The sequence below is a fragment of the Podarcis bocagei genome (genome assembly GCF_964188305.1).
Source record: "Podarcis bocagei genome assembly, chromosome: 6".
Lineage (NCBI taxonomy): Eukaryota > Metazoa > Chordata > Lepidosauria > Squamata > Lacertidae > Podarcis > Podarcis bocagei.
In genome coordinates, this window is record NC_138130.1 from 82,814,587 (window position 1) to 82,827,627 (window position 13,041).

The 13,041-nt window shown below is 41.1% G+C and overlaps 1 protein-coding gene across 9 annotated transcripts in view; it reads left to right on the forward strand.

The window, feature by feature from the left end:
* ATP8A2 (ATPase phospholipid transporting 8A2) overlaps positions 1-13,041 on the forward strand; it is a 341,618-nt gene that overhangs the window by 208,470 nt on the left and 120,107 nt on the right. For all 9 annotated transcript variants that reach the window (XM_081197884.1, XM_081197885.1, XM_081197886.1 and 6 more), the window contains 2 exons: positions 5,321-5,443; positions 8,709-8,787. In XM_081197884.1, the coding sequence (XP_081054010.1) occupies positions 5,321-5,443; positions 8,709-8,787 (202 nt within the window). The remainder of the gene's footprint in view (positions 1-5,320; positions 5,444-8,708; positions 8,788-13,041) is intronic.

The following is a 13,041-nucleotide window of genomic DNA, read 5'->3' on the forward strand; positions in this document are numbered from 1 at the left end:
GGGGGGGGAGTGGGAGCTGTTCTTGCTCTGCCTTAGATTTGAGGGCAAAAATTAAAATAAAAGTACTTGGCACATTCTAATTTGGAGCAGCAACAAAGAATCCATGTCAGGAGAACCGCCATTTCCAAAGCCCTGCCAGACCCTTGTCAGCCAGTGCAGAAAGTGGGGTACAGATTCCCCCTTTATTTTTTCCCTTTTTCTATGCCAATTCCAGGGAAGAAATGGGGCTCTAGATTTAGCTGTTGGAAAGCCCCACCTCAGTCTATTTCTAACACTCCTGAAATGCCTTGTTTTTGGTCTTACGGAATCAACAATGGTGGAAAGCCCCACCTCAGTCTATTTCTAACACTCCTGAAACGCCTTGTTTTTGGCCTTACGGAATCAACAATGGTGGCAGAACCAGCAATGACCTCCAACCACTGAGCTCTCTCACTGACCATAAAAGTCTACAATATGACCATCACCCTTTTCAGGAGCTTACGGTTGCTCTCTGAAGTACATGAATTTACAATATTATTCATAAACTCAGTTAAAGAGTTTCATTACTTTCCACTCCAGTTGATACTTCTAGACCATTACCACTCTTTTGTCCAAACCCCAGACTCATTCAATTAGATATGCAATCAGACAGCAAATTCGGAACAATATGTGTGCTAGGAATTGCATCTCCCTGAATCAACAATGCAGTGGAAGATTGCACAGATAATATGTGCATGACCGTAATATTGTATCACAGCAGATAAGGGAAGAGGGCATGCTGAAGATACTGAGTGTAGTAGGGCATTCTCCCAAATAAGTGTGTACAGGATTGCAATCTGGGAGTAACCCCATCAAACACCAAATCAGCTTACTTATGCGGAGCTGTTAATCATTTCCCCAGAACGTTGAAAATTTGTAAAGCAGTTTGGTGTCATCATGTTTAACCTCACGACTACCCTGTGGTCTTTCACTGGTTATAGTGAGCTAAGATACTTCGGCTCAGTTAAAGTATAAGCAAGTAGCGATGTGCTGCAATTATCACTGTGTTAGCCTGTTGCAGCAATACTGGAGACACCATCAAAAAAACAACCCCATAGCACTTTTAAAATATATTTATTATGGTGTAAGCTTTTGTGAACTGAAAAACCCACTTCATCAGATACATCTAAAGAAGTGGGCTGTAATTCACAAAAAAAGTCTGCCCCAATAAATATGCTAGTCTTTAAGGTGTCACAGAAATTGTGACAACAGTCAGAAACCTCTCCAAAATATTGATGGGACACACACACGCTCCACATCAGTATTACTGTGTGGTACGTACAGGGGATGGATTAGTGTACCCCAAAGGCCTTGTTATACAAAAACGGCTTATGGGAATAGCCACCTCCCACGAGATCCACGATTGCTCAGCCGGCAGCTGCGACCAGGGCAATCCCAAGACAAGGAACGAGCGACTTGCTCCTCATGCATGCGGACACAGCCGGGAAAGTCAATCATATGAGCTGCCCATTAGTCTTGGCTCTCATCTAACGCATAAGAATACAGAATGCTCCCCATCTGGTGTGTTGCTTTGTGACTAATTCAAAGGAGATGGATGACATCATGGAACTAGGAAATGTTCTTGCTGTTACTGATCCCCAGGAATAGCTGGCCCTTTGTTGAAGCTGATCTTCACCTGCATTCTCCAGGCTTCTTACATGTTTCTGGCAGGAATCAAACTCCAAACTTTTATAAAAAGGAACTGGTTTCTCTCTCCCTCCCCGCCCCCCTTTTGCAAAGAAAATAAATAGAAATGGTATATAATTAGAGACAGCTGGTTGAACGTAAATACAGTGCAGGAGATATAAGTCTAGGTAAAGAAAATTCAAATGATGTACAACTTTCATTATGGGAGGTAAGGGGTGGCATTGGTTTGTGAGAAATTGCAGACAGCTTTGCTCTTCAGCATGAATCTTATTTCAAATGTGTACTCAGCATTATCCTCCAATGGCTTTAATTAAATAATTACTTCATTTGTTCCTTAAAATTATTGGTATTCTGCCTTTTAATAAAAAGTTTAAAGTGGGCAACGGTCACAAAACACAGTACAACAGTAGTATCAAAACCAAATAATAATAATAAAAGCTGACAACAGCATATACAGGATCAGAAAATATTAGAAACCAACCAAAAAAGCATTCCAGAATGAGAATAATGCAGCTTCATTATGAAAACATCATATATATGTATGATATATGCATATGTGTGAGAGTGTGTACAGAATGACAGTGGACTTTTTTGAGCCCACAGTTAGTGGGGTAGTGCTGCTCCTCTGACCTTCCATCTTCCCCATTGCTGTGGCATATCAGGAGGGGGTGAGACAGTGGTGAGGGCATCACAGTGCAAATGCACTGGCAGAGCCAATCCAGTCAATTTCCTGTGTAACTTGTAGTTTTGCCAGAAGATACAGAAGCCTGAGGATGGAAGAGACAAAAGAAAGAATGGGAAAGGGAGACACTAAAAAGCCAGGGGGAGCACACGATTGCCATGTTTAAACTCAGAGAGGGCTTTCTTTCCTAGAAGAGGGAAGTCTGCTCTTCTGGCATAAGCTGTCAATCCAGAATCGTCACCAGAGAATACTAAAAGAACAGAAGAACCAAATGATTGTGGGCCACCTGCTGAATTTCACACATTGATTGGAAGCAGGCACCTGCAACAAATGGTTGTAGTCTTCTTACCTCTGTTACACAGGTGGTTAACAGTACACATCAGTTAACCATCTTGATCTGGTAGTTACAGTATTATCCCTTAACCATCTAATTATGTGAAGATCTGAATATTTCCGTAAGGAAAGTGGCCAGTTCCTCAAAGCTATTCTCATTGTTTCGTGGCTCTGCAGCTTCCTTGTTAATAAAATGCAAAATGGGGAAATTGCCTTTTCCCCCCTGTGTAGCTTATCACAGATTGTATAAAAATGTGGTGGATGTACAGATTTGGAATCAACAGTAAATTCAGCTAATTTACTGTTCAGTTCTGCACATATCTTCTTGGAATATGTCCCATTCATAATTGGTGGAAATTACTTTGGAGTGATTATGCTTGTGACTGCAGCCCAGTCATCATAAGACATGCTGTATTTGCATGATGCTAAAACAGCATTGGGGGATGCTACACATGGCACAAACAGGACAGCAGAATACGTTTACTTGCTTGTTTATTGCAGTCATTTATGCCCCTCCTTTAAGAGCATGGATTGCCCCAAGACTGCTTGCAAGTCAAGCCAAAATCCAATCGTAAAATCACAGTAAGACAATGGTGGCCTTTGAGCATCACTTTAAAGCAGAGATCTATGGCCTTCCAGATGTTTTAATGATTTATTTTATTTCATTTATTTCATAACATTTAAAATTAATGAATGTTAGAATGATGTTGGATTGAAGTTAAGTGGTTTTTAGCAGCAATGTTATAAAGGAATATGTAAAAATGGATTGTTAACAGGTGATAATCTAAAGTTATAATATATTAAGATAAAAGATTAAGATAAAATCAAAGAGGGAAAGGATTTGCTGAATTAACTAAATTGAACTGGAATACAAAAAAGGGAGGTGTGAGGAGGTCAGGGAAATAAGCAAATGAAAGATAAGATATGGAAAGACTGATCTGTTTTTAACTGTTTTTACCTTGTATTTTCATTTTCTCTCTTTTTTTCTTTTTTCCCTTTCTTTTTTTCTTATTTTTGTAATATGTTGAAACTTTAATAAATATCTATTTCATAACATTTATGCAACGCTTGAACGTTTTTTGTTTTTTAAAAAACCATCAGAGTAGTTTACAAAAAAATAAAACCATAAAATCGAGGGGAGGGATACAATACATTAAAATATACAGTCATACCTTGGAAGTCGGACAGAATCCATTCGACTTCCAGAATGTTTGAAAATGAAATCGCGGCTTCTGATTGGCTGCAGGAAGCTCCTCCAGCCAATCAGAAGCTGTGGAAGCCCCATTAGATGTTTGGGTTCCAAAGAACATTCACAAACCGGAACAATCACTTCTCAGTTTGCGGCATTCAGGAGCCAAAAGGTCCAAGTTCCAAGGCATTTTGGATCCAAGGCACGACTGTACAAGAAGTTAAAACTGTGGTTTAGCGTGATGTCTGAACGTGGCAAAAATCAAAACAGAAACTCACCAGGACCCTTTCCCACAGGATACCTAGTGGTAGATGCCTCTGGAATGGAGGAAGAGATAGTCCAGCAGGAGCAGGCACTTCATGTTATCTTTGCCTCCTTCCTTCCTGGATTCTTTCCTGAAGAACAGCTGAAGATTGATTTAGACTCCATGTGATCCACAGGCTCCTTTGGCTGTTAAACATGCATTTACTTAAAACATTTGCTAGCTGCCTTGGAAATACTTGTTGAAAGGAAGGATATAAATCCTTTGGAATTAAATGATAAATTTGCAAGAAATAAAAATAGGTCATTTGACTTTATATGAATGAGGCTGAGGTCATCAATCCTCATTTGCTTCACATATTCTAAAATATGTGATAATGGTTGTCTGCTCTCCTTTTGGCCATTATCCAAGGCATCAGACGTATTTTGGAGTCCCATTGCTTACTACAATTGCAGACCCCTGTGTCTCTTAACTAGGAATGGTGGAGAAATCTGATTCACTTCTCATTTAAAAGTGAACCTAATTTGCACTTTCTAATATGCAAACTGAAACACAGCCATCCTTTGAAACTCACATTTTTTCTCAATTTTGTTGTGCCGTGCTCCAGTTATAATGTGTACAAAAGTGCATGTGCTAGGAGTAAAGTGTGCATATAAATATTAGTGAAAGCAACATAGAAAAAAATGCATTATGGAAAATTGCTTTGCAAAAATTGTATTATGCAAAACCTCATACAAAAACGTGCATATTAGGAGAAATTTGCACCCAAATGCTGATGAATTTATATGAGGATGTTTAAAAATAAAAATTGCAAACTGGTGTGGAAATGTACAGAACAGAATTATCAATTTCAGTTTTTCAGTTGTCCATATTTGCCCATTCCTAATTCCCAACCCAGGTGTTGTTTGACCCTTTCTGTCATCAGCAACAAGGAAACCCAACCTGCCGCCATGGAGCTCCGCTCACTGGATCACTGGCAGCCTTTTGCTTTGCTGTTCCCAGCATTCCAGTTGTGAAAGCTCTTGTGCTTTGAACTGTACAGTTCAGATTCAGCACTGGCGATTTAGCAGAACTGCTGCTATTGTTTTTAACAGTGTCAGGATTTTCTCCCAGGTACGAAGCATGCTCTGCAGCTTGTTTATAAAGTTAATGGTTTGTTGTTTTTAATTACTTCCTTTGTTTTCTCTAGATTTTCACGGCATTGCCTCCCTTCACCTTGGGAATCTTTGAGCGATCGTGCACGCAAGACAACATGCTTAGGTTTCCCCAGCTCTACAAAATTACTCAAAATGCTGATGGGTTCAATAGCAGGGTAAGAGGCAATGTTTTGCTTTGGGGAGGAGAGGGAGAAAACATTTGGGTTGCATTTTAGTTTAAAACTGAGTTTTCAATTTGTACTGTGGCATCCCAGTTTTGTGCAGCTGGAAATTGTTAATTCTTAATGGTCAACAGCAGAAATAGCCAACATGGTGCTCTCTATATTTTGTGAACTACAGCTCCCATCAGTCCTTGTCAGCACAGCCAATGGTCAGGGATGCTGGTGGTTGTATCATCCTGTAAGTGGGTGTTGTACGTGGAAGCCACTGCAGGCTTCAGTACCTGTAGTCTTTAATATCACATATGAGCTGGTCCTCAGGGAGCTTTGTGCTCAAGAAGCCAATGAACGCAGAGATCCCAAGTTAAAGTGCATGTTTCATCCAATGAGCCATGCCAAGTCTCAGTTCTCTGAGGGCTGCTTGCATTTCACTCAGAGGTTAAGGAAAGGTAGTGTACCCATGTATACTTAAAGTCTTCCCTCCCTTAACTATTACTTCATGACTTTCAGGACAACTTAAGCATTAGTAACAAGTTCAAAAGCTAAGCCATTGTAAACCCTGGCTTAATTTAAGCCATGAATGTTGACTTATAAGAGCTGGCTCACGTTACCCTTTGAGACCATGGCAGCCACACTATGTGCTGAGCTCATGGTTTGTATTTTGGCGCCCAGTTCCGATGGTGTGCTGGAAGCTGATCTCCTGCTGTGTTCAGTGTGTTGAATTGACATGCATCCAGCTCACTAAGTCCTTTGGTAGCATGGGTAGAAACCAACGTGCACTGATTTAAAGCCACATCTGCATTGAGTTCAAAAAGTTATGCGTAGAGTTCCAAATTAGAATGTTCACCATAGAACTCACATAGATTACAGAGAACCTCCTAGACCTGCATGTTAATGAATCAGCTCCACAATGTGCCCTCTCTGTGGCATCTTCTATGGACCTGCACATGCTATATAACCAATGTTCATGTTTTGTAATGAAATGTTCCCACTCTTTTACCTGCCGGCCTTTCCTTAAGGCTTCTACCCCTCAAGAGATTCTGTGAAAATATTGAGATGACTTTATTGTTCCTGTCAGGTTGAGGTTTTAAAAAGATGTTTCAGGGAGATATGCAGGTAAAATTACACTGATATATTTTCTTTTCATATTTTAGAGAATTTCCTCTTCTCTCAGCCCTCTTGTTTTATTAACCTATTCATAATAACAAAGCTTCAACACTCAAAGCTTTATTTTTTAAACAAAATGTGTATGGTTCAAACAAAGAAAAGTTCTGAGGTGGTACTCATCAGAGAATTTCAGAAGATTTCAAGGGATGGATGTGAAGCACCAAATGTCCATCTCTCAAGAAAACAAACTTAGGATTGGGATATTGGGGTTTTATGAAGAAGGGTTGGTGTGTCTTTTGCTCCTGTTAACTTAATTTTATTCATGGTTATTTGGCGGAAAAAAGAGTAAAGGCAGCATTTTACTTTCATATTCTGCTAAATGTCTGAACTGGTTGCATGGTTAACTTGAAGCATTCAACATAGTTGTATATAGTTTCATAAAAATAGTTGTATTGTGTAGTAGCACAGGGCATACCCAACAGTCTGATGTGGGGAGATACTTAAGAAATTGGAAAATGGTTTTATAACTCCAATATATTTTTTAACCAATCAAATTTAGGGAGTCTCATTAACACCCCCACCCCAAAATGATGAGGCTCCAACTTGACACGATGTGAAATTACTGCAATTAAAGCAGCCTCAGACCACAGGAGGTAGGGAGAAGAGATTTGACTCTATCCATTTCTGCATTTCATGGGAAGCCTCCAGAGAGGCATTTTTTGACAGGACTGGCAGGGTGCGAAAGAGTTAAGCACCTGTGATGGGATGATGAGCTGCTTGTGCGTAAAATCCTAGTCCCTCAGAGTTTGGTCAAGTCCGCAAACCTCTGTCTGTGACGGAGCGCCTTAAGCATGGCTCCGTCAGTCGCTGGCAGATTCCGACAGTGGTTGCTTTCGGAATCGCTTCCAACATAAAAGCTCCTTAACGGAAACACGTCTTCTGGACTCACGGCGTGACAGTTTCCGGCAAGGAGTGGGTGTCCCTATAGGAGGTCCAGAAACCTCCCCACTGTTCTCGCTGGAAGAGTCTCTGAGCCATCCCTCCTGCTCACTTTCCCTCAGAGACCCTCCTCTCCCCCTGCTGGTTCCCTCTTCAGCTGCTGAGTCTCTCCCAACCTCCGTGAGCCCTTCCACCACCTGTCCTTCCGATGGCAGTTCCCTGACAGCACCCCTTCCTCTCATTGCCCAGTCCTGAGGCTGCTTGGGCTTTCCCACAATTTCTACTTGCATAATAAAAACATGAACACAGACTGCATTTGTGCATAGAAATGTCAAGATCTAGTTTTGGCCCTGAGTTTTTAGACTTATGACTCCCTTGGTCTTCCCATATGGAGAAACCAGCAGAAAACAAGAATCCAACGTAACATACAAACACATTACTATATTAAAGTGGGGAAAGGATAATAGAAAGAAAGAGAGAAAACATAACTGCAATGATGTTTCCCCTCTGCCAAGAAGTATAACTTCAGAAATGATTGTTTATTTTTTTTCTTACATCTATATCCCATTTCTCTGTTCTATTATGGACTGCAGTCTCTGGGTCTCCATGCAGTAAAAAAAAAATTAAAAGACAAATAATTTGACAATCCCTCTTCCCAGGGAACTCTGGGAATTGTGGGGGGAATAGGGGCTTCCTAACAACCCTAAATGCCCTTAACAAGCAACACTTCCCAATATTCTTTGGGGGAAGCCATGACTGCTTAAAGTAGCATAGTGATGCTTTAAATGTACGGTGGTACCTCAGTTTTCAAATGTCTTGGAAGTCGAACGTTTTGGTTTTTGAACACCGAAAACCAGAAAGTAAATGTTTCCGTTTTTGAACGCACTTTGGAAGTCGAACGGCTTCCGCTGAGTTTCCCCCCCAATTTTCTCTATTGAATTTGCAGACTGCCCTTTGCGCCTTGGTTTTTGAATGGTCTTCCAGAACGGATTATGTTCAAAAACTGAGGTACCACTGTATAGCAGATGGGACCTCCATTTGGATTGACGATTTTTGAATTTTAATACTAGCTTTAGTGGTATTGCTTTTTTTTTAAAAAAAGCCTTTAAAATAAAATTTAATGTTTTGTGTGTGTGTAGTGAATCATTTGATAGGGAGTTAAACAGCCTTTGAGAGTTTGGTCAGCCCCCCTGACTTTCTTGTTTTGTTTCCTTAGGTGTTCTGGGGTCACTGCATCAATGCTTTGATCCACTCCATCATTCTCTTTTGGTTTCCATTAAAAGCCCTGGAACATGGTAAGTGCTTCATTCTTTCCTGAATGTCAGCCTTTCTGGCCCAGCTCCAATGTGATTGCGGTTCACAACAGGTTGTTAGGAAATTAATCATGGCAGACAGACCACCAGCCTCTAAGCTCGGACATTTATCAACAGTGACCTTCCAAATCTACCCTGTCTGCATGCAGCCTTCGGTAGATAGCACTTCCCAACCCCCAGAGATTGTAAGTGTTTGATTCAGGGGGTCTTTACATGCAGCTGCATTGATTTAATATTGATTCACACAACCTTTTGCTCTTTTAATGTGATTATTACAAGAACTGTATATGTAGTAGGCCGATCCTATGAAGACTCCATTTTGTGCTGGCTTTCTGCATGTTATTCCAATTTCTTGAGTGAATGACTGTCGATAGGAGGAATCGTCCTCTGTTGTCTCCTTCTCCTTGTGCCCTCCATCTTTCACAACATCAGGGTATTCCAGGGAGTCTTCTCTTCTCATGAGGTAGCCAAAGTACTGGAGCCTCAGCTTCAGGATCTGTCCTTCCAGTGAGCACTCAGGGCTGATTTCCTTAAGAATGGATAGGTTTGATCTTCTTGCAGTCCATGGGACTCTCAAGAGTGATCCCCTTCATGGATCACTGCCTTGCTGTGGTGAAGGGGCTTGAATAACTCAGAGAAGCTATGAGCTATGCCGTGCAGGGCCACCCAAGATGGACAGGTCATAGTGGAGAGTTTTGTCCAAACGTGGAGCAGGAACCGGCAAGCCACTCCAGTATCCCTGCCAAGAAAACTCCATGGACAAAGACAACAGGCATATAAAATAAGGCATACTGAGATCAATGAGGCATTCTCCCAGGAAAGTGTGCATGTGACGGCAGTTTAAGGCATGGGATTTCATTTTAGTCAATTAACAGAAGCTCATCTTTGTGAAGTTCAAATATACTTTTTTGAATAAGTCTCCATAAAAATGACCAGTTAACTCAATGTAATTGAATGCAGCCAGAGTTATATGATTACAGTGGTACCTTGGTTTACAACTGTAATCGGTTCTGGAGGTCCGTTTGTAAACCAAAACAGGTTGTAACCCAAGGTGCGCTTTCGCCAATAGGGCCTCCAAAAATTTTTAGTTCGTAATCCCCCCCAAAATGGGTTGTAATACAAAACACACACTTCCAGGTTTGACGTGTTTGTAATCCAAAACGTATGCAAACCAAGACGTATGCAAACCAAGGTACCACTATATATATATATAAGCATTTATCCCTATTCCTAAACTTCAGTTTTTTCCCCTTTCCATATTGAGAGTCAGCTTTCATGTTGGTCATGAATTTAATTATTAGATCCATTTAGAATATTACTGGTTTTAGGATGCCGTCTTGAGATGTGTTGGAGATTTAAATTGGAATCGATAAATAAATAATTTCAAAGACCAACACATTACCAAGTGAAGAACCCTGGCTGCTTTGCTATTCAGGGAGAGGTGGATATAGATCTTTTATCCCTTTTTATGTTTGAGGGAACACTTTTTAAAACTTCAGATGAAAAGAAATACATCATTCGCACTGGTATGTCCTTTAACCTCTTGAGCTCTTTAGGATGCAGTGTGCATATGGGCAATGAAGGAGTGCTTCTGCAGTCTTACAAATAAGTGTTCACAGCACATCCTGACCATCCCTGACAATTGTAGGAAGTTTTTCCTCCTCTTCTTCTTCTTCTTCTTTTGTAGGGCCCTGGGATTCCAAAAGTGCAAGGTCATAATATTACAAAATACAACTTACAGATGCAACTCTGACATTGAAATTCTCCAAATGTACTTGGACTTAACCAGATTTCTTCATGGCATTTAAAAACTTACACACTACATATGTGATTGCATGAGCAACATTCTTCAATTATACCTTATCAGGATAGGCTGGTGATGAGCAGGGATTGGGTGGGTGGGTGGGTGGGTGGGATTTGATTCATTCAGCACCTAAAGGAAAACCCACCCAATTCTCACTTTCTGTAACAAAGGAGAACCAAAACGCAGCCACTTTTTTGAAATTTGCACTTCTCTGCATTTTGCAATGCGGTTCTCAAGCCAAATAAGCTACGCAAAAATGCATGTAGTGGGGTAAAGTGTCCCTAAAGATGCATATACTGGTGAAAATAACATACAAAAATGCAATAAATTAAGGGAAATTTGGTTGCAAACGTGTGTGTTAGGCAAAACTGCTTATAAACACGTGCATGTTGGGATAAATTCATTTCAAAATGCTAATGAATTCTCTGGAGGGCTTTTTAAAAAAGCAGTTCACTAATTGATTTGGAAACATGGAGAACTTAAGATTGGTAAAGAGAAATAGAGAGAAACCAACATTGACAGATTTGCCTATCTCCAGTGATGAGGTACACATATGAATGCCAGAGAAAGAGAGCCCTGCTGTGTCATTTTCCATGTTTTGAATTCACATTAAGAGTTCTCTGGATCCTGGTCAGTGTGTGAAACGACTCTAGAGCAGAAATATGGAACCTCTGGCCATACAGAGGTTGTTGGACTCCCATCAGCCCCAGCCACCATGGCCATTGACTAGGGATGCCAAAAGCTGCAATCCAACAATATCTGGAGTGCCACAGGTCCCCCCCCCCTGCTGTATTGAATGAATGAATGGGTGGGTGGGTGGGTGGATAAATCACTCTGCAGTAGGTTTCTCCATCGCTGCCCTAGAACATAAATAGTTAAAAACACTAGACCCATGTAGCTGATGGAGACTGATGCTGTGACCATGAAGTCGCTAATTCTCAGGGAAGGGGTGTTCACAACCATCCTGAAGGAGGCGATGGTGAGTCACTTTTTGGGGCAAGCTGATTGAGCGTTGGTGGCCAGCTCCAAGCATGTTTGGACGAAGCTGATTATCTAGACTCATTTCAGTCTCACTCCCAGCCCAGATATGCCATGGAAATGTCGTTGATCACCCAAATTGACAGCTGCTAACAAGAGAGGGACAAGGGGAATGCAACCCTTTTGGTTCTTCTTTATTTCTCAGCATTATTCAATATTGACAGATGTACCCTCCTGGATCAGCTCTGTGGGTTGGGAGCTGGAGGCACTTTTAGGGTGGTTCCACTCTGAACTGCAGGACTAATAACAAAGAGTAACATTGGGAAATGCCTTCTCTGCTCCACAACACTTTTCTGCTGTTGGGCCCCAAAGGCTAGCATTCAATCGCTGATGCTTTTTAATATCTATATGAAGCTGCTGGGGTCTGTCACCTGGTGACCTGGAAGTACCATGTCATCACTGTTGTCCCCTACAGTATCTGTTTTTAAGTGGCAGATTAAAACACATTTATTTTCTCCAGTTTATGGCTTTGGCTGGCACAAGAGACAGATTGCTGCTCAGTTGTCTGGGTTTCTTGAGATGTTTATGTCTGAAGTTTGTAGCCCTTGTATTGATTTGGGCGTTTTAATAAATTTTAATGAATTGCTAGGCACCACCCTGAAAACCTTTAGATCGAAACGCAGAATGCAAACTTAAAGCATGTTAACGGTAGAGTGAGATGAGCGCACAACCCTAGAGTCTGTCAAGACTGGCCCATACGGGCAGGGGTACCTTTACCTAAAATGATAATTAATGATGAATTTGTTGTCGTCATTATTTCACTCAAGCAAGGGCATAACTCCCTCTTTCAGGCAACAATCACCTTGCAGATTGTGGCTCTAGGTTTCTGCTTTAGATCAGCCTCACCTAGGCAGACGTGTGTCGCTGGCTGCCATGTTGAAGCGAGATGGTTGTGTAATCCTTCTGAATTACAGCCCTTTTTGGATTAATTTGAGAATTCCTACAGCTGCCATGTGTTCCTTTTTTCATAGGAGCCCTTCTTCTTTTTTCCTCAGCAGGAACTAAGCACGAATAAACTTGGCTACTTGAAGTATTGCCAAGTTTGGCACCTCCATATGTTAAATTAACACGTATTCGCCTTTTTTGTGTACTTACAGACAGGAGAAAGGGTGTTGGAATATAAGATGCCCAGTCCCTTTTCGCCATTAACACCCTCCAATAGCTTTTTAAGATAGCAGCTATATGTACCAAAGGGAGGATTTTTGCTTCTCTTCTCTCTATCGGTAACCTTTGGGGTAAAAAATATCCCCTCACTTCAAAGGAATCTAAAATAAAAGCACATATAGCAGGACTGCATCTGTATGCAGCACAGTGGCACGAAGATGATGTGGTAACTGGAATTCTTCATCTCCTATAGATATTTTGATTATTCGTTCTTGGCAGGAATTCCCCCT